The sequence below is a fragment of the Neoarius graeffei genome, chromosome 1, assembly GCF_027579695.1.
Source record: "Neoarius graeffei isolate fNeoGra1 chromosome 1, fNeoGra1.pri, whole genome shotgun sequence".
Taxonomy (NCBI): Eukaryota; Metazoa; Chordata; class Actinopteri; order Siluriformes; family Ariidae; genus Neoarius; species Neoarius graeffei.
In genome coordinates, this window is record NC_083569.1 from 81,922,027 (window position 1) to 81,948,503 (window position 26,477).

A 26,477-nucleotide genomic window follows, 5' to 3' on the forward strand; every position below is an offset into this window, starting at 1 on the left:
TAATGATGTCACGTGTTATATGCGAAAGATATGATTGGCTATTGCTAGCGACTCTCGCCGATCAGTCTGGCTCCCGATTAGTTTTTCGAATCGGCTGTGAGATGAGTCGGTACCATCGAAAACTAGTCTTTACGCTTGACTCGCGACTTCAGTTGGCTCGGTACGCTGAAAATCGGCGTAGTGTGCGGCTAGCTTTAAGAACAACAACAAAATGGCAGAGAGTGTTGCTGAACCAACCGAGGACAAAATAAAAAAACTCTACTCGAAGACAAAACCTCAAAAAATACAAAATTAAATAAGTAAATAAAAGCAATAAAAGTATTTGATGGTAAGAAAGTAGCTTTTATTTTTCAAGAATTATTATTATAGCATTTTTCACAAATTGCTATGGTCATTTTGCCGGTTTGTTTGCATTCTAAGCGGAAATGATTTTGTGGGATGTTTTGTATCAAGTTTTCATTTAGCAAATTTGCAAAAGATAACAATAAAAATGCTCCGTTTCTCAAAATCCAGTGAATGTGGATAGAATAAAACAGTTATTCCATTCAATCTGGTCATACATGGCTGATAGCTGCCTCGGTGCTACGTGCCTCGTCGGCTATCAGCTCATGTATGACTCGATTTCGTGGAATAACTGTTAAATATATTCGAGTTAAGCTACTGCACTGAGGGTTAGCATCACTTCACATCCCTGTATCTTCTTATATGAACTGTTTAATATGGCTGTGAAGTTGGGAATCACTTTGAAACACAGTCATAGAACACACACACACACACACCTTTTCCTGAGTGGTGAGGTAATATCTGAACTTCCACACCAGGTCCTGCTCCTCAGAGGTCAGCTGCTTGGTGGGAGGATAACTGACGATGATCTGTGGACACACAAACACTGCAGTAAAATCTCTTGTCCTCTCATTACTCACACCCACACACACATTTATTCCATCATCTCTGCCTCACTCACATTGAGCTGGTCTCTGGTGGCAGCATTGGGCTTCAGGTCATGGTCAGACGGTCCACTCCGCAGACTTCGAGCCAGTTTATGGTGTTTGCTCTCCACCAGATTCTCCTAAAAACACAGCACAAGGCTGGCTTTAAATCACGTAAGCTCTAGTTTTGGTACACCACCCTGAGAGCAAGTTCCTTCTACGGGTGTGACGAGAACATCTAAATTAGATTATACTATTAACATTATAACACAGTGGTCTATATAATAACCTCACAAAAATAAGTTATTTATTATAAAGTTGTATCAGATGGTGATTGCAGATGGTGGGTATTGAAGTAGGATACATTTGCTGTACATTTTAAAAGGGGCAAAAACCAGAAAAATAGAATTTCTGGATATTTTTATGATCAAATTTTATGGTAAATCCATTGTTCTCCATGTTGAGTCCATGACACATAGCCAGAGATCTACAATATTTTATTCTTATTTTTCTAATGTCACGATTAATGTGAAGATCATGGTCAAGATTGTTTTGCTTCCGTGCCAAGAGGTATGATGTTTCTTGGGTTGTCCGTCCATCCACACGTGCAGTCCTTGTGAATGCGATCTCTCAAGAAGACCTTGAGAGAATTTCATCAAAATTGGTACAAATCTTCAGTTGGACTCAAAATTTAACTGATTAGAATTTGGTGGTCAAAGGTCAAAGGCTAAGGTCACTGTGACCTCATACATCCCATTCTTGTGAGCACGATATCTCAAGAACGCCTTGAGGGAATTTCTTCGAATTTGGTAGAAACAGTCAATTGGACTGAAAGATGAACTGATTAGAATATGGTGCTCAAAGGTCAAGTTCACGGTGACCTCTTATGAACAGGCTATAGAGAGCGTGCACGTGACGTCACGAGGTCACGTGATATTGTTTATCTGCCACCTTGGACGGCATGGCCGCGCATAGAACTTAGACGAGCCCGTTCTAATTATCAAGTGTGTGGGAGTAGATCTTTCGAGAATGGTTATATCTGGTTCAGCATTTGGTTGTACCAATAGACAGGGCCAAAAGGAGGGCCTGTCATTTTATAGATTCCCCGCAGACGAGGAGAGACGCTATTTTTAGTCACTGCACACTTTATTGGACCATTGGGGTCTTTTCAAAATATTAGTTAGAACTTGCTGTATAATTGTAGTATACTGCACCACCCATCACCAAGTTGTGATCAAAAAAATATAACTGGTTTTCACATGGACGTGTAATATTAATGTTCTTAATACAGGGATGCAAACGGCACGCCTTTTGGCAGATGCTGCCTTTTTCACGGCTGAATCGTGCAGATCCAATTTTTTTTTTTTTTTTTTTGGGGGGGGGGGGGGGGGGGGGGGGCGTTGGAGTGTCTGAATAATTTCATCAAAGTAAATTCTGTATTAAAATTACTAAATGAGCAAATGCCGTTACAGTCCATGAAACATAGGAAGTATAAGTATGAGAAGAAAACAGCAAATCAGAAAGCTGCGCACATTTGCGCAGCTTCCGCGCAAACGTATGCAGCTTTCTGATTTACTGTTTTTCAGACAAAAACATACATATTTACAACCCTGTCATTATCTGGAACTGAGTTTAGATTTCGAACATTCTTATGATAAAACGTCCTGCATAGTCTCTTTATGATAAACGTCTTAATGCCACTTACCCATGAGGTTATCAAGTAGACATTCTTCTTCGGAACCTTCCAGAGGTATAGTTGGGATACCCATCCCGCAACAAAATATTTATAAGCTTCCAGGCTCTTGTAAGCTTTGAGGGCTTTGCCAGTGTAACACGATTCACGATTAACAAGAAAATTGTAAATGTCGTGGTAGGCCAGATCGGGCAAATCACCGGCACCGCAGCTCCAAATTTCCCTGAACAAGGATTGCGGCAAGTTGTACGGATCTGCAATCCCCAACCTGGAACACTTTTCCACGTAATGCTGCCTCACGTCACCTTCAAGATGCTGAACAAACTTAGACAAGTTATCGTGCGATGTAGATGGGGTATTTTCTGAATTTTCTTGGGGATTACTCCCTGGATCCATTACGCTCGCGCAAGGTAAACAATCCTGAAGCCGTCCAATATGGCAGAGTAAACACGGACGGGTCACGTGACTGCACATCCTCTATAATCAGGAACGTCTTGCAGGAATTTGAAACTTAACTGGGGTGGGTTTCCCAAAAGTCTCTTAACGCTAAGAGCATCTTAACTAGGAGAGAGAGAGTGTTCATGGTGATGCTCACTACCATTTAACGACGATCTTTGTGCTACAATGCTTTTGGGAAACCCACCCCTGGTTTCTAGAAGCATATAACCACAGAGCAGTTTTGAATCTAACCGATATAACAGACTTAGGTCATTTATAAATACAAACAAGGTTAAAAAAAAAAAAAGATAAGGAAAAATCTCACAGCTCTAATAAATAAACCTAAAAATATTAACCCCAATATATAAGTAGCTAAATAAAATAAACCTGTGCTGTAGGTGACAGTGAAATGTGAGACTTTGTAATAAACTATCGAAGAACAACGCTCTTTACAAGTCTGTTTTAAAATAAAACTGCTTATGCAGTGTTATACATCATTTAATATCTTCAAAAAATGTTGCAGTAGATACTGTAATATCAGAGTCGTCACTGGGTGCGATCTGGTCATAGCGTTCCACACAATTCATCACTCACCATGCACATTTGAGGATCAGGGACTTTAACTATGTCTGAACTGGTCAGGAGAGTGGACGCTTCATCTCCATCCTGTACAAACCAGGGGAAATAACATGTTAATAACCAGGTCACTGTATGATTTGTCAGTATGAAGTGGACGGATAGTTATTAGTGTAAAAGATTATTAGTGAATACGCTGGCCATGCACAAATTTATCAAATATCCGTCAAAGCCACACAGCGTCTTTGAGCAGAAGCCTACGTACCTTTTCATAGTAAACGATGCTGTATTCTTTGTCTCCACTCTTGACTCGGGGGAATTCCACCATAAGGTACATGAAGTTGGAACTACGTTTCTCACTCTGTGGAGAAAATCGACTTTTACACCAATAGTCACAGGATGATTCCGGGGGGGTGGGGTGGGGTGGGGGGGTAGTCCAAATACTTAGTTTAGTGACCAAGTGGAAATCTTCCTCACAAAAGAACCCTATGGATTCATTCTCCAAGCAAAACAAAGCCATAGGGCTCATCTATTAGGAGGTCTACCACTTACTCCGAGCTAACTTACATAAACAAAAACAGTTTGATGGCGTTTGAGACCATCAAACAGTAAATAATATAAACACAGTAAATAGCCCTGTTCCACAACTGTAGTAATACACATTATGTCAAGAACGACTCAACTAAGTAAAGAGAAACGACATCCATCCTTACTTTAAGACATGAAGTGTCTTAATTATTAAAAATAAAAAATGGTCTCAATGAGGCTGTCGCTCATACCGGTCAAGATGCCCATAATATCGTAAATATGACAGGTGGCGCCACCGTCTTGACAACTTTTATGCACACCCACCTGGGGAACATTGTATGCGAGTTTGATCGAAATCCATTCAATCCTGTAGGAGGAGTAGCGATTTTTGTAAATTATAGATGGATGACACGTGATTGCTTAAGCTGACCTGGCTTGCCCTGTGGTCGGATGAGCTAAAAAAAAAAAACCATTGTATTAGAAGGTGTGTCCAAACTTTTGGCTGGTACTGTAGTTCTGAAAATTACAGATTTTCCTAAAAATAAAAACATTTACGTTTAACATGCCACAAGTTATAGTATTTTTAAAACCTAGTTACCCGCAAAAGTGAAACAGGAGAAAATTTTTTTATACATCCTTCACCTAATCTATTCATGGAAAAACATCACTGCCAAATTGTAACGAATAAGTTTTCAATGGGAAATTGGGTTGAATTACACATAAATCACTACACAAGGCAAGCTTTCTTTCCTATATAATAGGCGGCAAAGTTTGTTTGTTTGTCTGTCTTGAGCTAACGTCACCATTTCTCGACGGATTTTCACCAAATTTGGCAAGTAGGTCTAGGGATGACCCGGAATTTTGCAGATATAAGCAAAATTCATGTACAGGCCCTAGGGAGGTCTTTGGGGGGGGGCACCCACCCCCTCTCTCAATGCCTTTCACGTTACATTTATCAACACAAACTCTCGACAGATCTTCACTAAACTTGGCACGTAGGTACAGGAGATAGCCACAATTTGGCAGAACTCAGAAATTCCATATTTGGGCCCTTGGGTGGTGGATGTTTGGATTTTTGTTTGTCTTGGGTTAACATATTGTATATTACATACTAAAAAAAATTAAAAATAAAATTACGTTCGAGCTTCATCCCCTCCCCCTACAACCCAGGTAACCTGCTAGTCTAAAATAACCGAAAATTTAATTTTGGTAAAATTTCAGTATACTCCTGTCAGACACCGCAAGATCCAACAGGTTTTCCCAAACAACCACACATATACACTTCCATTAGCCGTTAGTTATATTTGCCCTGTAGTTCCAGTGCAAAACTAAAAGAAACAAGCTTCAAACACCAAGGCTGACTGATTAGATTTGGGGATAAGTGGAAGACTGTTACATTTTAATTTTTCACATTTTCTTCTCAAATTTAGACAAAAGAACAAAACAGTTAGTGACTCCCTGCTCTACAAACATGTCAATAAACTGATGAGTTGAATCCGGTGTATTTGAGCAGGAAAATCACTCAGCTATGCCACACGTTTACGTTTTTTGACCCACACCCATCTCACCTCATTAATCATCTCAATCTCTCTGAAGGTCAAGCGGTCCAGCCAGTCTACCTTCACCATGTGGCCCTGACGATGAGCCTTCGTCAACTAGAGAGACAGAGAGAGAGAGGACAAAAGACAGAAGAAGGGTCAGGACAAAAGACAGAAGGGGGAGACAGAAGGAGGGAGGGACAGCACAAAATACAGAAGGGGAGCGAGATAGGACAAAAGACAGAAGAAGGGTCAGGACAAAAGACAGAAGGGGAGACAGAAGGAGGGAGGGACAGCACAAAAGACAGAAGGAGGGGGAGAGAGAGAACAAAAGATAGAGACAGGAGACAAAAGACAGAAGGAGAGAGAGAGAGAGAGAGAGAGAGAGAGAGAGAGAGAGGACAAAAGACAGAATGGGAGGGAGGGAGAGAGAGAGGACAAAAGACAGAATGGGAGAGAGAGAGAGAGAGAGAGAGAGAGAGAGAGAGGACAAAAGACAGAATGGGAGGGGGAGGGAGAGGGGACAAAAGACAGAATGGGAGGGAGAGAGAGAGAGGACAAAAGACAGAATGGGAGAGAGAGAGAGAGAGGACAAAAGACAGAATGGGAGGGAGAGAGAGAGGACAAAAGACAGAATGGGAGGGAGAGAGAGAGAGGACAAAAGACAGAATGGGAGGGAGAGAGAGAGGACAAAAGACAGAATGGGAGGGAGAGAGAGGGGACAAAAGACAGAAGGGGAGGGAGGGAGAGAGGGGACAAAAGACAGAAGGGGAGGGTGAGAGAGAGAGAGAGGACAAAAGACAGAAGGGGAGGGTGAGAGAGAGAGAGGACAAAAGACAGAAGGGGAGGGTGAGAGAGAGAGAGGACAAAAGACAGAAGGGGAGGGAGAGAGAGAGAGAGGACAAAAGACAGAAGGGGAGGGTGAGAGAGAGAGAGGACAAAAGACAGAAGGGGAGGGTGAGAGAGAGAGAGGACAAAAGACAGAAGGGGAGGGTGAGAGAGAGAGAGGACAAAAGACAGAAGGGGAGGGTGAGAGAGAGAGGACAAAAGACAGAAGGGGAGGGTGAGAGAGAGAGGACAAAAGACAGAATGGGAGGGAGAGAGAGAGGGGACAAAAGACAGAATGGGAGGGAGAGAGAGAGAGAGGACAAAAGACAGAATGGGAGGGAGAGAGAGAGGACAAAAGACAGAATGGGAGAGAGAGAGGACAAAAGAGAATGGGAGGGAGAGAGAGAGGACAAAAGACAGAATGGGAGGGAGAGAGAGAGGACAAAAGACAGAATGGGAGGGAGAGAGAGAGGACAAAAGACAGAATGGGAGGGAGAGAGAGAGGACAAAAGACAGAATGGGAGGGAGAGAGAGAGGACAAAAGACAGAATGGGAGGGAGAGAGAGAGGACAAAAGACAGAATGGGAGGGAGAGAGAGAGAGAGAGGACAAAAGACAGAATGGGAGAGAGAGAGAGAGAGAGAGAGAGAGAGAGAGAGAGAGAGAGAGAGAACAAAAGACAGAATGGGAAGGAGAGAGAGAGGACAAAAGACAGAATGGGAGGGAGAGAGAGAGGACAAAAGACAGAATGGGAGGGAGAGAGAGGACAAAAGACAGAATGGGAGGGAGAGAGAGAGGGGACAAAAGACAGAAGGGGGAGAGAGAGAGGACAAAAGACAGAAGGGGAGAGAGAGAGGACAAAAGACAGAATGGGAGGGAGAGAGGACAAAAGACAGAATGGGAGGGAGAGGGGACAAAAGACAGAATGGGAGGGAGAGAGAGAGGGGACAAAAGACAGAATGGGAGGGAGAGAGAGAGAGGACAAAAGACAATGGGAGGGAGAGAGAGAGAGGACAAAAGACAGAATGGGAGGGAGAGAGAGAGAGGACAAAAGACAGAATGGGAGGGAGAGAGAGAGAGGACAAAAGACAGAATGGGAGGGAGAGAGAGAGAGGACAAAAGACAGAATGGGAGGGAGAGAGAGAGAGGACAAAAGACAGAATGGGAGGGAGAGAGAGAGGGGACAAAAGACAGAATGGGAGGGAGAGAGAGAGGGGACAAAAGACAGAATGGGAGGGAGAGAGAGAGGGGACAAAAGACAGAATGGGAGGGAGAGAGAGAGAGGACAAAAGACAGAATGGGAGGGAGAGAGAGAGAGGACAAAAGACAGAATGGGAGGGAGAGAGAGAGGACAAAAGACAGAATGGGAGGGAGAGAGAGAGAGGACAAAAGACAGAATGGGAGGGAGAGAGAGAGGACAAAAGACAGAAGGGGAGGGAGGGAGAGAGGGGACAAAAGACAGAAGGGGAGGGAGGGAGAGAGGGGACAAAAGACAGAAGGGGAGGGTGAGAGAGAGAGAGGACAAAAGACAGAAGGGGAGGGTGAGAGAGAGAGAGAGGACAAAAGACAGAAGGGGAGGGTGAGAGAGAGAGAGGACAAAAGACAGAAGGGGAGGGAGAGAGAGAGAGAGGACAAAAGACAGAAGGGGAGGGTGAGAGAGAGAGAGGACAAAAGACAGAAGGGGAGGGTGAGAGAGAGAGGACAAAAGACAGAAGGGGAGGGTGAGAGAGAGAGAGGACAAAAGACAGAAGGGGAGGGTGAGAGAGAGAGAGGACAAAAGACAGAAGGGGAGGGTGAGAGAGAGAGAGGACAAAAGACAGAAGGGGAGGGTGAGAGAGAGAGAGGACAAAAGACAGAAGGGGAGGGTGAGAGAGAGAGAGGACAAAAGACAGAAGGGGAGGGTGAGAGAGAGAGGACAAAAGACAGAAGGGGAGGGTGAGAGAGAGAGGACAAAAGACAGAATGGGAGGGAGAGAGAGAGGGGACAAAAGACAGAATGGGAGGGAGAGAGAGAGGACAAAAGACAGAATGGGAGGGAGAGAGAGAGAGAGAGAGAGGACAAAAGAGAATGGGAGGGAGAGAGAGAGGACAAAAGACAGAATGGGAGGGAGAGAGAGAGGACAAAAGACAGAATGGGAGGGAGAGAGAGAGAGAGGACAAAAGACAGAATGGGAGGGAGAGAGAGAGAGAGGACAAAAGACAGAATGGGAGGGAGAGAGAGAGAGGACAAAAGACAGAATGGGAGGGAGAGAGAGAGAGGACAAAAGAGAATGGGAGGGAGAGAGAGAGAGGACAAAAGAGAATGGGAGGGAGAGAGAGAGGACAAAAGACAGAATGGGAGGGAGAGAGAGAGGACAAAAGACAGAATGGGAGGGAGAGAGAGAGGACAAAAGACAGAATGGGAGGGAGAGAGAGAGGACAAAAGACAGAATGGGAGGGAGAGAGAGAGGACAAAAGACAGAATGGGAGGGAGAGAGAGAGAGGACAAAAGACAGAATGGGAGGGAGAGAGAGAGAGGACAAAAGACAGAATGGGAGGGAGAGAGAGAGAGGACAAAAGACAGAATGGGAGGGAGAGAGAGAGGACAAAAGACAGAATGGGAGGGAGAGAGAGAGGACAAAAGACAGAATGGGAGGGAGAGAGAGAGGACAAAAGACAGAATGGGAGGGAGAGAGAGAGGACAAAAGACAGAATGGGAGGGAGAGAGAGGACAAAAGACAGAATGGGAGGGAGAGAGAGAGGACAAAAGACAGAATGGGAGGGAGAGAGAGAGAGAGAGAGAGAGGACAAAAGACAGAATGGGAGAGAGAGAGAGAGAGAGAGAGAGAGAGAGAGAGAACAAAAGACAGAATGGGAAGGAGAGAGAGAGGACAAAAGACAGAATGGGAGGGAGAGAGAGAGGACAAAAGACAGAATGGGAGGGAGGGAGAGAGAGGACAAAAGACAGAATGGGAGGGAGAGAGAGAGGGGACAAAAGACAGAAGGGGGAGAGAGAGAGGACAAAAGACAGAAGGGGAGAGAGAGAGGACAAAAGACAGAATGGGAGGGAGAGAGAGAGAGGACAAAAGACAGAATGGGAGGGAGAGAGAGAGGGGACAAAAGACAGAATGGGAGGGAGAGAGAGAGGGGACAAAAGACAGAATGGGAGGGAGAGAGAGAGGGGACAAAAGACAGAATGGGAGGGAGAGAGAGAGAGGGGACAAAAGACAGAATGGGAGGGAGAGAGAGAGGGGACAAAAGACAGAATGGGAGGGAGAGAGAGAGAGGACAAAAGACAGAATGGGAGGGAGAGAGAGAGGGGACAAAAGACAGAATGGGAGGGAGAGAGAGAGGGGACAAAAGACAGAATGGGAGGGAGAGAGAGAGGGGACAAAAGACAGAATGGGAGGGAGAGAGAGAGGGGACAAAAGACAGAATGGGAGGGAGAGAGAGAGGGGACAAAAGACAGAATGGGAGGGAGAGAGAGAGAGGACAAAAGACAGAATGGGAGGGAGAGAGAGAGAGGACAAAAGACAGAATGGGAGGGAGAGAGAGAGAGGACAAAAGACAGAATGGGAGGGAGAGAGAGAGAGGACAAAAGACAGAATGGGAGGGAGAGAGAGAGAGGACAAAAGACAGAATGGGAGGGAGAGAGAGAGAGGACAAAAGACAGAATGGGAGGGAGAGAGAGAGAGAGAGAGAGAGAGGACAAAAGACAGAATGGGAGAGAGAGAGAGAGAGAGAGAGAGAGAGGACAAAAGACAGAATGGGAGAGAGAGAGAGAGAGAGAGAGAGAGAGAGAGAGAGAGAGGACAAAAGACAGAATGGGAGAGAGAGAGAGGACAAAAGACAGAATGGGAGAGAGAGAGAGAGGACAAAAGACAGAATGGGAGGGAGGCAGAGAGGACAAAAGACAGAAGGGGAGGGAGGGAGAGAGGGGACAAAAGACAGAAGGGGAGGGAGGGAGAGAGGGGACAAAAGACAGAAGGGGAGGGAGGGAGAGAGGGGACAAAAGACAGAAGGGGAGGGAGGGAGAGAGGGGACAAAAGACAGAAGGGGAGGGTGAGAGACAGGACAAAAGACAGAAGGGGAGGGTGAGAGACAGGACAAAGACAGAAGGGGAGAGAGACAGAACAAAAGAGAGAAAGACAGAAGGAGGGAGAGAGAGAGACAGGACAAATGAGAGAAGGAGAGAGGGGAGACAGGACAAATGACAGAAGGGGAGAGAGAGAAAGAGAACAAAAGACAGAAGGGGAGGGAGAGAGAAGGGGAGAGAGAGGACAAAAGACAGAAGGGGAGGGTGAGAGAGAGAGGACAAAAGACAGAAGGGGAGAGAGAGGACAAAAGACAGAAGGGAAGAGACAGACAGAAGGAGAGAGAGCGAGAGAGGGGACAAAAGACAGAAGGAGGGGGAGAGAGAGGGGACAAAAGACAGAAGGAAGGGGAGAGAGAGGACAAAAGACAGAAGGGGGAGAGAGAGAGGACAAAAGACAGAAGGGGAGAGAGAGAGGACAAAAGACAGAAGGGGAGAGAGAGGACAAAAGACAGAAGGGAAGAGACAGACAGAAGGAGAGAGAGCGAGAGAGGGGACAAAAGATGGAGGGGGGAGAGAGAGAGAGGACAAAAGAGAATGGGAGAGAGAGAGAGAGAGAGAGAGAGAGAGAGAGAGAGAGAGAGGACAAAAGACAGAATGGGAGAGAGAGAGAGGACAAAAGACAGAATGGGAGAGAGAGAGAGAGGACAAAAGACAGAATGGGAGGGAGGCAGAGAGGACAAAAGACAGAAGGGGAGGGAGGGAGAGAGGGGACAAAAGACAGAAGGGGAGGGAGGGAGAGAGGGGACAAAAGACAGAAGGGGAGGGAGGGAGAGAGGGGACAAAAGACAGAAGGGGAGGGAGGGAGAGAGGGGACAAAAGACAGAAGGGGAGGGTGAGAGACAGGACAAAAGACAGAAGGGGAGGGTGAGAGACAGGACAAAGACAGAAGGGGAGAGAGACAGAACAAAAGAGAGAAAGACAGAAGGAGGGAGAGAGAGAGACAGGACAAATGAGAGAAGGAGAGAGGGGAGACAGGACAAATGACAGAAGGGGAGAGAGAGAAAGAGAACAAAAGACAGAAGGGGAGGGAGAGAGAAGGGGAGAGAGAGGACAAAAGACAGAAGGGGAGGGTGAGAGAGAGGACAAAAGACAGAAGGGGAGAGAGAGGACAAAAGACAGAAGGGAAGAGACAGACAGAAGGAGAGAGAGCGAGAGAGGGGACAAAAGACAGAAGGAGGGGGAGAGAGAGGGGACAAAAGACAGAAGGAAGGGGAGAGAGAGGACAAAAGACAGAAGGGGGAGAGAGAGAGGACAAAAGACAGAAGGGGAGAGAGAGAGGACAAAAGACAGAAGGGGAGAGAGAGGACAAAAGACAGAAGGGAAGAGACAGACAGAAGGAGAGAGAGCGAGAGAGGGGACAAAAGATGGAGGGGGGAGAGAGAGGACAAAAGACAGAAGGGGGAGGGAGGGAGAGAGAGAGAGAGAGGACAAAAGACAGAAGGAAAGGGAGAGGGGGGGAGAGAGAGAGGACAAAAGACAGAAGGGGAGAGAGGAGAGAGAAAATATATATGTAAATCTGAATGAATAAGAGAGAAAAGCAGGAGACCCATGTGGCGCTGTGCATTAACACCCATGTGGTGCTGTGCCAAACATCAGTGTGTCAGCCAAAGGTAGTTTTGTGTGCATGTTCACACTCCAACAGCCAAGTAAATCACACAGTGGGTGGTCAGTACAAAATAACCACAAATTAGGAACGTTCCTGTCACTCACGTCGTCAGTTAGTGGACTTCACATTTATTAAAGTGCACAGGAGTCACAGGTAGAACGCATGCAGTCAGCAGGTTAGACTCCATTTTAGTGCAGCTGCAGGTTAATCACGTCACCATCTGACACTAGATTTTTGTTATGTAGCCATACGACAAAAATAAATCCATCCTTAAAAAGAAGAAATCAGTTTTTTAAAAGTTGGTTAAAAGCTAACAAGCAACGTTTAGATATAGTTGGCACATGTAGCCCTTTTCCACTGATCAGGCACTGGTCCTGGAGTTGTGTCTAATGTGGAACTGTCCCCATGCATTTCCACCACAAAAAGGCGGGGCCTTCGCTTTGTTACCATGGCAACTAGAAAAATTTAATTATTTGTATAATTGCCATTAAACCAATACATGAACAGATCAGGAGGTTTTGAATTTACTGTTGGAAAATTAGCACAGCTTAACACTGCAACTGTGACTCAACAGTATGAGGAAGTTGCAAGGTTCAGTTGCACTTTTGTACGAGAGGTCGTTTAAGTCTGTTCTTTACAACATCCTTCTCAGACTACATTTCATGTCCATTTTGTTATTAGTCAAGCGTCGTGAAATATCCTCTCGTATGTGCAGCACTTCTCTCTTTTACATCGGCCTGACAGAGCCAACATGCTGTTCTCCATAACCATCATCTTGCAATTACGTTTTCTTGACAGAGCCTTTAAGTCTTTTAGAGTTTTAACCTTTGTACATCTGTTAACTGCTTTAATATTTTCAAATCAATGAGAATGAAACACTGCAGTATCATTTAACTCTTAGCAGGCTCCGTCAAGCCAACATCAAAATTCATCTATGAACTTCCCTACGTCAGGTTGGACTTGATCGGAACGTGAAGATTTTCCTTGTTGTTGTTTTTTTTTTTGAGGGTTCACAATATTTTACACAGATGCAGCATTATACAAGGAGAAGTCAAAAAGTTCTAAGACAGATATTATTTCAAAAGGAATTCAAAAGAATTCAAAAAAGGAATACAAAAGGAATTATCCGATGAAAACATCGCTTGCAGAAGTGTTTAGACTTAAACGGAGGATATGTAGAGAAACAGCTTTGTTATTTTCATAAATAAAGATTTTTTTTTCATTTGTCTTAGAACTTTTTGACTTACCCTTGTACGTGAATTTATCTGCCCATTTTCCAAAAAAAAAAAAAAACCCTTATTATTCTATCCACATTCACCGGATATGAGCAATCGCGCGTGCTGATTGGCTACTCTACTACTAGGATATCAGCTCATATACCGTGAGTAGAGAAAAACAAAATGGCAGAACGTGTTGCTGAACCAACCGAGGACGAAATAAAAACTCAACTCGAAGACAACCCTAAAAAAATAAAAATGTTTTAACCTTCATCCTACCAAGTGGGGTCCATCTGGACCCCGCACCTATATGTTTGTTTGCCATTTTAAAAATATGTGACATACTGCCTCACCGTTTTATGAATTTGTCAGAATTTATGTCTTAATTAAAACACTAAAGCACCGGAAGATCAGCTTTTTGCATTGTGAAGGTATAATTAATTTGTTACTGGGGTCCAACCGGACCCCAGAGTAAAGTTTATCTGTCTTTCATTTTATAATTGAATAGCACACTGAAAGTTAACTTCTTTTATGTTCCATAATGAAACTACCAAGGCATTCCTTCTTGTGCCGCTTTTCCACTACAAACGCGGCTGAGCCGTGCTGAGTCGAGCTGAGTCGAGCTGAGCGGGGCTGTTGGAGTTGCATTTCGACTACAACCGCGCTGAACCGTGCTGGCTGGAAGTGGGTGGACACATTGGGTGGAGTTAGCGAAAGTGGGTGGACATCACATGATGTCGTTAGGCAGTGCAAACAGTGACATCAGTGACCTTTTAAGCGGTAGTCTCACGACCCGGATAGTAAACGTTCATGTGATGTCGTTAAGCAGCACAAACAGTGACATCAGTGACAGTGGCGGAACAAGTCAGAGCCGGGCCGGGGGCGGGGCAAATGACCGGGCCCTTTATTAAAGCTTATCATAACATCATTTTAGGCTACAAAATGTCCGCAACTGCGGTGTTTACCAATTTCAACACTACCGGGTGCAACTATGTTATTTAGTACATCAAGTTCTTCAAACGAACATGTAACTCAGAAACAAAAAACATTAGGATACTGTACATGGCTCATAATAAAACATCAATAGCCTATACTGCGCACATTATTTGAAGGGCATACGAATGAGCGCTCAGAGGTTGCAACGGTGACAGGAAGAGTCAGAAATAAAAGGAGGGCGGTGCAAACCTCACTGAATGCACTGTGTTTACCAATTTCAACACTACGGGGTGCAACTATGTTATTTTGTACATTAAGTCCTTCAAACGAACATGTAACTCAGAAACAAAAAAACATTAGGTGACATACTGTACATGGCTCATAATAAAACATCAATAGCCTACTGCGCGCATTATTTGAAGGGCATACGACGAGCCTTGCGCTCCGCGAACTCGTCCACGATGCTCTGTATGTCACTGATTCAGTGAGCTTTTAAGCGGTAGTCTCACGACCCGAATAGTAAACAATAAACATGGAGGACATGGAGTCGTTAGTGTTGCTGGTCTTGGTGCTGTGGCTTGTTGTCACCGACAACGCGGACAGATACTGGCAAGAGCGTATAGATGAGGCGAGGCGCATAAGGCTTCAGAAATTCTCGTAATTCATAATTATTCTTCTTCCGGGTTTGCGGTGTTTACAGATCCCAGCGTGCTCGCGGGGCGTGTGTGGGCATGTGAGGACACTCCTCCTCACCAATCAGTGCACAGGGGAGTGTCTGCTCACGCCCCCAACCTCACTCGGCACGGTTTGGCTCGCTTCAGCCCCACTCCAAAACGGTGCGAGTTTTAGGGGCTAAGCAGGGCTGAAACGAGCTGAGTCGTGCTGGTTTTTGGTAGTCGAAACGCGAGCCGTGTCGGGCTGAAGTGAGCTGAAGTGAGCTGAAAAAGGGTAGTGGAAAAGGGCCATTGGGGTCCGTGTGGACCCCACTGCTGCAATAAGCACAGGCTGCAAAACAAAAGCCCTAAATTATTTTACAATTTCTTTTTTGTTTTAAATTCTGTAAGAAAAGACCTAAGTTGTAATCCAGAATGTTTTACAGCTGCATGAGCTGCAAAAATCATGTATATAATGCCAATTTTTTTTGTGGCGCTATAATTTGCTACATGTATGCTAGTTATTGCAATATTATTGCAATGTTATTGCATTTATAATACATCATTGATATTCAGCCATAGTGGATTTTGTTCTTCAATAAAGTTATGTCTGTTTGCTGCATTGAATTGGTTCTTACTGCATTGATTTCAAGGTATTCCCTCCTGGGGTCCATACGGACCCCGCCTGGTAGTTTGTGTATGTAAAATTGGCTGGTAGGATGAAGGTTAAGTGTGTTCTTTATGCCTTGGGCCCTTTAGTGTATTGCTGTTATTAATACAAGATGTTCTGAACAAAACTTATCTGGTGATTTTGTCTTTATAAGCTTTAATTTTAAAGAAAAGTATTAGGGTCCAAACGGACCCCACATGGTAAGATTAAGGTGTAAAATAGCATGGTATTATTATTATTATTACTTTTTTCACAAATTGCTCCTGTCATTTCTCTGGTTTAAGCTGGGCATCCACTGTGCGATTTTTTCAATCACAGTATTCAGCTGCTGCTCACACTGTACGAGTGAATCGCAGGGTTAAACAGCACACAGTTTACAATTCCTGTTCTCACCTTATACGATCCGATGCTCGGATGCGATGCTCAGGATTTCAAACAGGTTTGATTTTCATCCGATTGATCGGGAGGAGGTCGTGAGATGTTAATCGCTTGTCGTTACCCCATGTATACTACACGATCTGAGATGCACAATTGAGCCAAAACTCAGCCCGATCTCCAAAATAGTCGCACGAGTGAAAATCGTGTCAAAATCGGGCCAAAAAAAAAATCGCACAGTGTATGCCCAGTTTTAAGCGGAAATTATTTTGTCAGACGTTTTGTATCAAGTTTTTATTTATCGAATTTGCAAAAAATAAAAATGCTCTGTTTATCAAAAATGGAGTGGATGTGGATAGAATAAAACAGCTACTCCACTCAGTCTCATCGTACACGGCTTATAGCTCATGTATGACTCGATTTCGTTAAATATTCGGCCTCCTTGGCTACAACTGGCCACTCAGAGACTATCAGGACAGACACGCTGACAGATAGCTAGCAAAGTCCAGCTGTTACAGCTCACTAAGCACAGTACATTGAAGGAAACCGAGACCTAAAACCACATAATATTTACCAGAGAAAGCAAACACTAGCCTTCATCCCTCTCCAGCTGGTAGCTCTAATCGCGAAAGGCTAGCTACTGAGAGGGAATTTGCAAATTGCGGTCATTTTCCAGACTAATCTCTATATGCCACATCTGTAACACAGGTGTAAATGTCACACAAGAATTTCCTTGCACTGAAAGAAAACAACCTGTTTTATCCAAACTAACATAATGCAAGTCTAAAAGAGAGGAGAAAAAAAAAAAAGTACGATGCTATGCCATCAGACACACTCCGCTCATACATTCTGCAAACATTCGCATTCAAACACACACAGACTTACAGATAAACGTTCATGGACATTCAGCATTCCTGCCCTTTTATACTCACATCACTAAGTAGCTCCAGGTCAGGACCCTGGAACAGACAGCAGTTAAAATCGGTCCCTTTTACATCTCTCACACACACCCTTTCTCCCTCTTTCACTGCCTCCTTCCACAGAGAGACACTAATTTTGTCTGTTTACACACAAAAACACAATCTCCCTCTCTCCTGTACCTTATTATTCATGCAGATCTTTCTTCTCACCTTCGCCAGCCTGCCCATCTGATCCTCAGCCAGAGTGCTGCTGGTCCTGCCCGGAGTCGATGTGGTCTCCCCACCATCACCCTCCACCCCCGGCCACACCTTCAGATCATGCATGCCCTGGCGGAACATCCTGTAAAAAGGGAAAACACAGAGAGATGAACCAAAATATTATATTATATATATTATATGAGCACACACAATGGTAAAAGGTATTGCACAGATCTAGTAAAGACAGACAGACAGACAGACAGACAATCAAGAGACCCTCACCCGTATTTCCCAAACAGGCTGACTGTGGTGCCCCCTACAGGAGTGGCGCGTCCCGGCCCGTAAACGTCCCACACGGTCAGAGCTACCTGAGCATTTTGTGGCAGGTCAGGATACTTCACTGGCAACCTCAACCACTCGTTCCAACTACAAACAAACAGCACATGCTCTTGTGACATCTGCAGTTTATAACTGTTTATAACACTCGTATTAAGTATCATAGAAAACTGATTTGCAATACTGGAATATAATGGGTGGCTAGCTTCATTCTTTGGACCACTGTTTCTTTCTGAAAGACAAATACAGTTTCAGCAGTGGGGATGGTGTTATTATTGCAAAGTTATTATTTCAAGTTGACTCATTTACCCCCCCAGACACTGGAAGGCTGTAAAAAGAACAAACTGCTCCTTTAAAAACACTCCGTCAATACATCACAGTGAATATTTTATTAAATGATCAAGAGGTTTGAAAGGTCAGAATTAATTTGGCGATTTCCCTCTTCAAACATCGAACAGATCGTGTTTATTAAGTGAATTAGAGCAGGAAAATCCCAAAACTGACCTGAAGATACAGTACCAGTCAAAAGTTTGGATCAGAGGTGGACAGGAACGAAGTACAGTGGTGCTTGAAAGTTTGTGAACCCTTTAGAATTTTCTATATTTCTGCATAAATATGATCTAAAACATCATCAGATTTTCACACAAGTCCTAAAAGTAGATAAAGAGAACCCAGTTAAACAAATGAGACAAAAATATTATACTTGGTCATTTATTTATTGAGGAAAATGATCCAATATTACATTACTGTGAGTGGCAAAAGTATGTGAACCTCTAGGATTAGGTGTTTTCAATCAAAGGGATGACGATCAGGTGTGAGTGGGCACCCTGTTTTATTTAAAGAACAGGGATCTATCAAAGTCTGATCTTCACAACACATGTTTGTGGAAGTGTATCATGGCATGAACAAAGGAGATTTCTGAGGACCTCTGAAAAAGCGTTGTTGATGCTCATCAGACTGGAAAAGGTTACAAAACCATCTCTAAAGAGTTTGGACTCCACCAATCCACAGTCAGACAGATTGTGTAAAAATGGAGGAAATTCAAGACCACTGTTACCCTCCCTAGGAGTGGTCGACCAACAAAGATCACTCCAAGAGCAAGGCGTGTAATAGTTGGCAAGGTCACAAAGGACCCCAGGGGAACTTCTAAGCAACTGAAGGCCTCTCTCACATTGGTTAATGTTCATGAGTCCACCATCAGGAGAACACTGAACAACAATGGTGTGCATGGCAGGGTTGCAAGGAGAAAGACACTGCTCTCCAAAAAGAACATTGCTGCTCATCTGCAGTTTGCTAAAGATCATGTGGACAAGCCAGAAGGCTTTTGGAAACATGTTTTGTGGACAGATGAGACCAAAAAAGAACTTTTTGGTTTAAATGAGAAGCGTTATGTTTGGAGAAAGGAAAACACTGCATTCCAGCATAAGAACCTTATCCCATCTGTGAAACATGGTGGTGGTAGTATCATGGTTTGGGCCAGTTTTGCTGCATCTGGGCCAGGACAGCTTGCCATCACTGATGGAACAATGAATTCTGAATTATACCAGCGAATTCTAAAGGAAAATGTCAGGACATCTGTCCATGAACTGAATCTCAAGAGAAGGTGGGTCATGCAGCAAGACAACGACCCTAAGCACACAAGTCGTTCTACCAAAGAATGGTTAAAGAAGAATAAAGTTAGTGTTTTGGAATGGCCAAGTCAAAGTCCTGACCTTAATCCAATTGAAATGTTGTGGAAGGACCTGAAGCGAGCAGTTCATGTGAGGAAACCCACCAACATCCCAGAGTTGAAGCTGTTCTGTATGGAGGAATGGGCTAAAATTCCTCCAAGCTGGTGTGCAGGACTGATCAACAGTTACCGCAAACATTTAGTTGCAGTTGTTGCTGCACAAGGGGGTCACACCAGATACTGAAAGCAAAGGTTCACATACTTTTGCCACTCACAGATATGTAATATTGGATCATTTTCCTCAATAAATAAATGACCAAGTATAATATTTTTGTCTCATTTGTTTAACTGGGTTCTCTTTATCTACTTTTAGGACTTGTGTGAAAATCTGATGTTGTTTTAGGTCATATTTATGCAGAAATATAGAAAATTCTAAAGGGTTCACAAACTTTCAAGCACCACTGTACATTTACTTGGGTACTGTACTTAAGTACACTGAGTATCTGTACTTTACTCAAGTATTTTTTTTCTAAACTTATGACTTTAACTTCACTACATTCGAAAGGCAAATATCGTACTTTTCACTCCACTACATTTCTCTCAAGGTCCTTGTTGCTCGTTACTATGAAGCAGCTTTGAAAGTGGATGTTTTTTTCTTTTCTTTTCTAAAACGTGATGGTTTTTTCGCAGGTGACACCGAGACAGCCTATCAGTAATCACTAGGGTCACGTCACATCCATAGACTATAAAATGAAGATCAGTGATTTCTCAGCAGCATTATTTAACACGATCAGTTGATGGCAGAATGGAAGGAGGCGGTTCTTCTGGGGAACGCACACACACCTGTGGGCATACCCAGAACCCATGTTTCAGTTTTCTGTACGGATTCAAGATTCATTTCGTTTTCATTGTTTGCCGAAAACGTACCACATCACGGCCTACAAAAACTCACCATCCGACCTGCGGAAGCATTTTGAGGAATGTAAACGTTTTATTCCAAGAGAAAGCTTGCAACAAAGTTTTCTGTGCTTTTAGAGCTAGCGATAACGTTACAATAGCTATGCAGTCTGGTTAGTCAAATGACTTTCTATGGATTTGCTCACCAAGTTGCCATCGCCTTATCCACAGCTAATGTTTCACATAGCTAGTTATCATCATGTAAAAACAGAGTTATGCTAACATGAATAACGTTAACTTATCTGAAGTGCTTTCAGATATACGTTTTAGCACAATCTTGCCAAATAAACAATGTAGAAATCTGTGTTTAATCTACAGGTTCTACACACTAATCAGTAAATCTAGTCAGTTGCTTCAGAGGCATTAGGTTTTGTAAGCGTTGTGGCAATAATACAACAATGCGATGACAGAAAATGTACTTTTAATACTTAAATATTTTTAAAAGCAAGTACTTCAGCACTTTAACTTGAGTAAAAATTTGACTGGACAACTTGCAACATTTGACCAGCGGACTCTGTATTTTGACTTCATTACTTAAGTTGGGTACTTTGTCCACACCTTCTACAGTAATTCAGTGGGGTTTTTTTTCTTTATGTTTATTAATAAAAAAAAAAAAAGTCACTTCATGTCTTAAAGTAATGATGGATGTCGTTTCTCTTTACTTAGTTGAGCGGTTCTTGACATAATATGGATTACTACAGTTGTATTGAATAGGGCTATTTACTGTATTTTTATTATTTACCGTTTGATCTCAAACACATTAATGGGCAAGAAATTACACTAACTTTTGACGAGGCACACCTTTCAATTGAAAAGCATTCCAGGTGACGACCTCATGAAGCTGGTTAAGATAATGCCAATGGTGTGTAAAGCGTCAACAAGGGAAACACTGACTACTTTGAAGAATATAAAATATGAAACATTTTAGGGTTAACACTTTTTTTGTTTACCACGTGTTATTTCATAGTTTTGATGTCTTCAGTATTGTTCTACAACGTAAAAATAGTCAAAATACAGAAAAACCTATGAATGAGTGGAGTGTACAAACTTTTGACTGGTACTGTATACAGGACCTGCATTAACTATCACTATACTGAGAGTTACTCACTTCCAGCGGGTACTGAAAGCTTTATAGGACGTACGAACAGGTAACGCCAGCGGCTTCCCTTCTGCGAACACCTGGCAGGTAACATACAGGTCTGAGCAGGTCTCCTGGTAAAGGCCAGAGAATCGCAGCATCGGGTCTTCAAGCAGAGCCTTGTAGCTTTTCTGTTCCCGTTTGCCTTCCAGACTACCTCTGTGAAGGGCAAAAAACATGCGTACATGCTTTTAGTGTAGTTGTCACACTTGCAAGTTTTTTTTTGTTTACAATGAGAGTTTGATGCTTTTGTTCATGTGTTAAAACTGTAACTCAGGTGACCAGATTTTTGTTCCACCAAACATCATAATAGCAGCCTAGGTTTCTCCTCATGTCGACTCGGCTGTGGACTGCGCGATACGTGAAGACGCTTTGTACTGAATGATGTATTTGATTGAACATTATTTCCATGATGTATTCAGATCAAACGGAAGGCGTTCTGATAATGAGGCTAAGAAGGGATTTTTTTAAAAAGGCACTACGAGTTAATTAGAAAAGGCTTCACCTGGACCATGGAAGGATGGAAGGAAAGATGGACAAAACATTTGTATTAAATAAATAAATAAATAAATAAATAAATAAATAAAATAAAAATAATACAGGGGTGTTCCAAATGTCTTCCAGGGAAATTAACACTTTAACCAAAATGTAGCTTTATTGACAAAACATCCTGTACGCAAGTATGAAAAATTATGGAAGACACTTTGCTAAAAGGGGTTAATTTCCCCCGTGTGTGGAGGTATGGAGATTTTTAGGACACCCTGTAGAATAAGAACAATAAAAACGACAGACTTATTTGGGATATGTTGCATAGAACTGATGAAGCTTTGCACCATTAATCCATGGTGCAAAATTTATATTTTATATATATTTTATAAACACATCGACATGACTGTTGTACTGTGAAATACGCCACTTGTTTTTCTCATACAAACTACATCCGGGACATCGAGAACTACAACCGTGAGGAAATCAATTAATTGTTTTGATAAATTTGGGTACTTTTTGTTTGTGAATGTGCTTATATAACAAAAAGAAAAATCACATGTTGGCTTGAAGATATGAAGTTTATCTTCTCGTGTTGAAAAACTCGCATTTTTCATATATTACGGATCTGAGTGACACATTTAAATAACGTTGGCTGGCTTTTTTTGTGGTATATACCTGATATAACATGAAAAAGCCAGCCAATATTATTATTATTATTATTATTCATACACGTTCCTTTCGGGTGTTCAGCGCGTCTTTCTCTTTCAAAATTCTCTCAAAATCTTCCGTATTTAACGAGGTGAACCTGACAGCCATGCTTGTTTACAAATTGTCACAGTCGCTCGCTAGCATGAAAGTTTTACGTCTCTGACCTGTGACATCATGTTGTCTTGGCAACCATGCAATATCATAAACCATATCCTATGTGTATTACATCACTCTACCCAATACTCCATTGGGTAGAGTGATGTAATACACATAGGATAAGTGATATACTAACAATATCGCATGCTATCGAACCAAATGAATGAAACCCGCTAGAAGGGAATAGAACACGTTTTTATTCCATCGTAAAAGTGTCCTGTATGTATGTGTTATTTACCAGCTGGGAGGTCCATATCGTGAAATACCGTGACCGAGGTCTTGAAAAGTACTGAGCGAGGCCCTCTGGGCCGAGGTCAGTATTCAAGGCCGAGGTCACGATATTTCACAATACAGACCGACCTTGAGCTGGTAAATAATAATGTATTTATTTTTTTCTTTACCAAATTCTAACAGAAAACGAGAGCGCCCGAAAGGGAAAACCGAGGCGAGCCGCCATTTTGAATCCTCATTCACGGCTGTAGTGTAAATTGCTTCCTCCTCGGTATACAAGTGCACTTCCATGGCAGGGAAAAAACTACATTTTGCCACCTATGTAGTCCCCTATTTATACAAATGGGAGTCATTCAGGATTCAGCCATGTTTTTGCTCGGTGTTAGCAAATTACAGGTTTTTAGCTTTCTCCTGAAATGTTTTCTTTTATTTCTTCTTCCTCAGGGTAGTAAAACTTGCTTTCACTGTGAACACTGTCGTTATCGCTATCCATGCTGTAAAATTAATGCTATTCTCCTGAGAAATGCTGGCAAAAATTTATAAGATTTTTGATAAAAATCTTATAAATAAATCTTATTTTTAGAAAAAGATAAACGTTGACAAAAATTGCTACGTTTGTTGTTGTGAATGAGCGAGTCGCCAAAGGTCCGTAACTGGGGTCTATATCATAGGATATGGACCCGCTCGCCAGCCAATCAGAGCGCAGGATTTGATGGAAACCAGATCACGAAAAAAATAATTCCCGATATTTAACGCCGATGACATCACGTCACTCCCAGTGTTTTCCCGCTGACTGAATGCACATTGTCGAAATGGCGAACCAATTCAAAATTAAAATTATTTTGATTAACTTGCTTTTTGTTTTTTTGTGGATGTGTCCATCTATATAATAAGCAGCAAAGTTTGTTTGTTTGTCTTGAGCTAACGTCACCATTTCTCAACGGACTTTCACCAAATTTGTCAAGTAGGTCCAGGGATAACCCGGAATTTTGCAGATATAAGCAAAATTCATGCACAGGCCCCAGGGAGGTCCACCCACCCCCTCACTCCCTCAATGCCTTTCACATTACATTTATCAACACAAACTCTTGACAGATCATCACTAAACTTAGCACGTAGGTATAGGAGATAGCCACAATTTGGCAGAACTCAGAAATTCCATCTTTGGACCACAGGGGGTCCATGGTGAGCCCCTGTGTGGTAGATGTTTGGATTTTTGTTTGTCTTGGGTTAACATCACCATTTCTTGATAGAACTTCACCAAATTTGACATGGAAGTCTGGGGGCAACCCAGAATTTTGCAAAACCTGGGAAACGCCAGGTAACCTGCTAGTTTAATATAGAGAACATTACACGTTGGCGCAAAGATATGAAGTTTATCTTCTCGCATTGAAAAATATACTCGTTAACATATTCACCACTTGAAGATAAACTTCATATCTTCGTGCGGCCGTGTACTACGCTCTATCTATCGTTCAATCACATATCTGGATGAACTTGAGTATTTTGTGAAATGTGAAAATGCCCTGAAAGGAAGGGGGGGGGGGGGGAACCCAGGACTTCTTGAAAATTCAGAAGTGAAGATGTGACGTCCAGTCACCTTGACTTCCAGATGTTCAAAATGATTCGGTGAAGAAGAACTACAGTGATATTTATCACAGTGAGTCTTCAGGTCCCTGAGGTGGAAGAGGACAGGGCAGATCCGTTTTATCCTTTGACTTCCCAGCTCCAGAATGTTTATAGAGGACAGTCACAGGGCGGCTCTTCCTTTCTAACATCTTGGGCTTTAATAGTCGCTCATGAGTGATTAATACCTTGTGCATGATCATTTACAGGCGCCCTGAGATTCCACGAACGCAATGAAAACACGCAATCGGTTGTCAGTAACCGGTTTACCGGAATGGTGATGTTATTCATGATGAGATTATTTATGACCCTGATCGAGGACTGATCAAAGGTGGTCCGGACGGGAATGATGTCAGTGCACGGAAAAGGCCGAAGTCTCTCTCTCTCTCTCTCTCTCTCTCCAGACCTCCTGAGCCGAGTGACAGAGAGTTTGTTCAGCTGAGTCACGTGGGTTGTCATGCCCCATCCACTGCAATAACAAAGCTGAAGAGCTGCTGAACTCATTTATTCATGTTCAAATCATACAAGAAGCATCACATAAAATACAAGAGAGATGGAAAAGATTTACAAACAACTAGAAAGCATCTAATTGTACACTAGCTGCTTTTTGTTTTTAAATCCCATACTGAAGGTTAGTTATTTTACTAACATGTCACTAAAGTGAAACTCCGGATATCATGATCCTGTTATCAAAACAAACCATGACTAAGAACAAATACTCACATTTTCAGCTGGACATTTATATCCAGGTCGCAACTGTAAACATAGTTAAACTTGTCCGTGTCCATCTCCAGCCACTTCTGCAGTGATGGAAAAACACAAACAAACACTATAAATAAAGAGTGTGAGCAGGCCTGGGCAGGGAAATGCCCCCTGCACTGAGAGGCGCTTCCACTTCAGCACAAACACCTGCTCGGTTTATTTCTTTAAAGTGCCACACTGCACAAAGTCACTGTTTCATAAAAACATCCGTGTGGCAGCAGCTTTACTAACAACGAATCACTGCACTGACAAAGTCTGCGTGAAGACTGTTTATCCACAGGGCTTTTTCCGGACAAAACATTATATAACAGGCATAAGCAATCGATACCAACCAATCTCTCCATTGGAGCGGCGGGTTAATCCGACAGTCAGGATGATCGGAAACCATTTCTTTTGTCTACAGAGCCCGAGTCACTTCCGGGTCCATGGACGGAAAGTAAAGAGGGACAAATTTATCCCGCGTTTCCCATAACAGCACAGTGACCACTTTATCCTTATTATGTAATGCACTGACGTCACATTTACCTTAGCAACCGTCGCTACCCTAGGCCCGGGGGACTAGCGTCACTTTGAAATGTCCTTATTTTTGAAAGAAAAGCACTGTTCTTTTCAATGAAGATCACTTTAAACTAATCAGAAATGCACTCTATACATTGCTAATGTGGTAAATGACTATTCTAGCTGCAAATGTCTGGTTTTTGGTGCAATATCTCCATAGGTGTATAGAGGCCCATTTCCAGCAACTCTCACTCCAGTGTTCTAATGGTACAATGTGTTTGCTCATTGCCTCAGAAGGCTAATGGATGATTAGAAAACCCTTGTACAATCATGTTAGCACAGCTGAAAACAGTTGAGCTCTTTAGAGAAGCTATAAAACTGACCTTCCTTTGAGCAGATTGAGTTTCTGGAGCATCACATTTGTGGGGTCGATTAAATGCTCAAAATGGCCAGAAAAATGTCTCGACTATATTTTCTATTCATTTTACAACTTCATCTCATCTCATTACCTGTAGCCGCTTTATCCTGTTCTACAGGGTCACAGGCAAGCTGGAGCCTATCCCAGCTGACTACGGGTGAAAGGCGGGGTACACCCTGGACAAGTCGCCAGGTCATCACAGGGCTGACACATAGACACAGACAACCATTCACACTCACATTCACACCTACGGTCAATTTAGAGTCACCAGTTAAACTAACCTGCATGCCTTTGGACTGTGGGTGAAACCG

General features: G+C 43.0%; 1 protein-coding gene across 3 annotated transcripts in view; it reads right to left on the reverse strand.

The window, feature by feature from the left end:
• Positions 1–25,667, reverse strand: part of pik3c3 (phosphatidylinositol 3-kinase, catalytic subunit type 3) — a 73,329-nt gene extending 47,662 nt beyond the window's left edge. Inside the window, exons 1-11 of one of the 3 annotated variants that reach the window (XM_060938057.1) lie at positions 25,583–25,667; positions 25,212–25,288; positions 21,249–21,437; positions 17,461–17,604; positions 17,191–17,320; positions 16,993–17,019; positions 5,733–5,819; positions 3,902–3,997; positions 3,655–3,726; positions 965–1,069; positions 780–872 (exon numbers count right to left, since the gene is read on the reverse strand). In XM_060938057.1, coding sequence (XP_060794040.1) covers positions 780–872; positions 965–1,069; positions 3,655–3,726; positions 3,902–3,997; positions 5,733–5,819; positions 16,993–17,019; positions 17,191–17,320; positions 17,461–17,604; positions 21,249–21,437; positions 25,212–25,288; positions 25,583–25,594 — 1,032 coding nt within the window. In that variant the 5' untranslated portion in view covers positions 25,595–25,667. Of the gene's footprint in view, positions 1–779; positions 873–964; positions 1,070–3,654; positions 3,727–3,901; positions 3,998–5,732; positions 5,820–16,992; positions 17,020–17,160; positions 17,321–17,460; positions 17,605–21,248; positions 21,438–25,211; positions 25,289–25,582 lie in introns of all 3 variants that reach the window. The other 2 variants (XM_060938139.1, XM_060937976.1) reach the window with 2 other exon arrangements.
• Between the last annotated feature and the right edge of the window lie 810 nt (positions 25,668–26,477).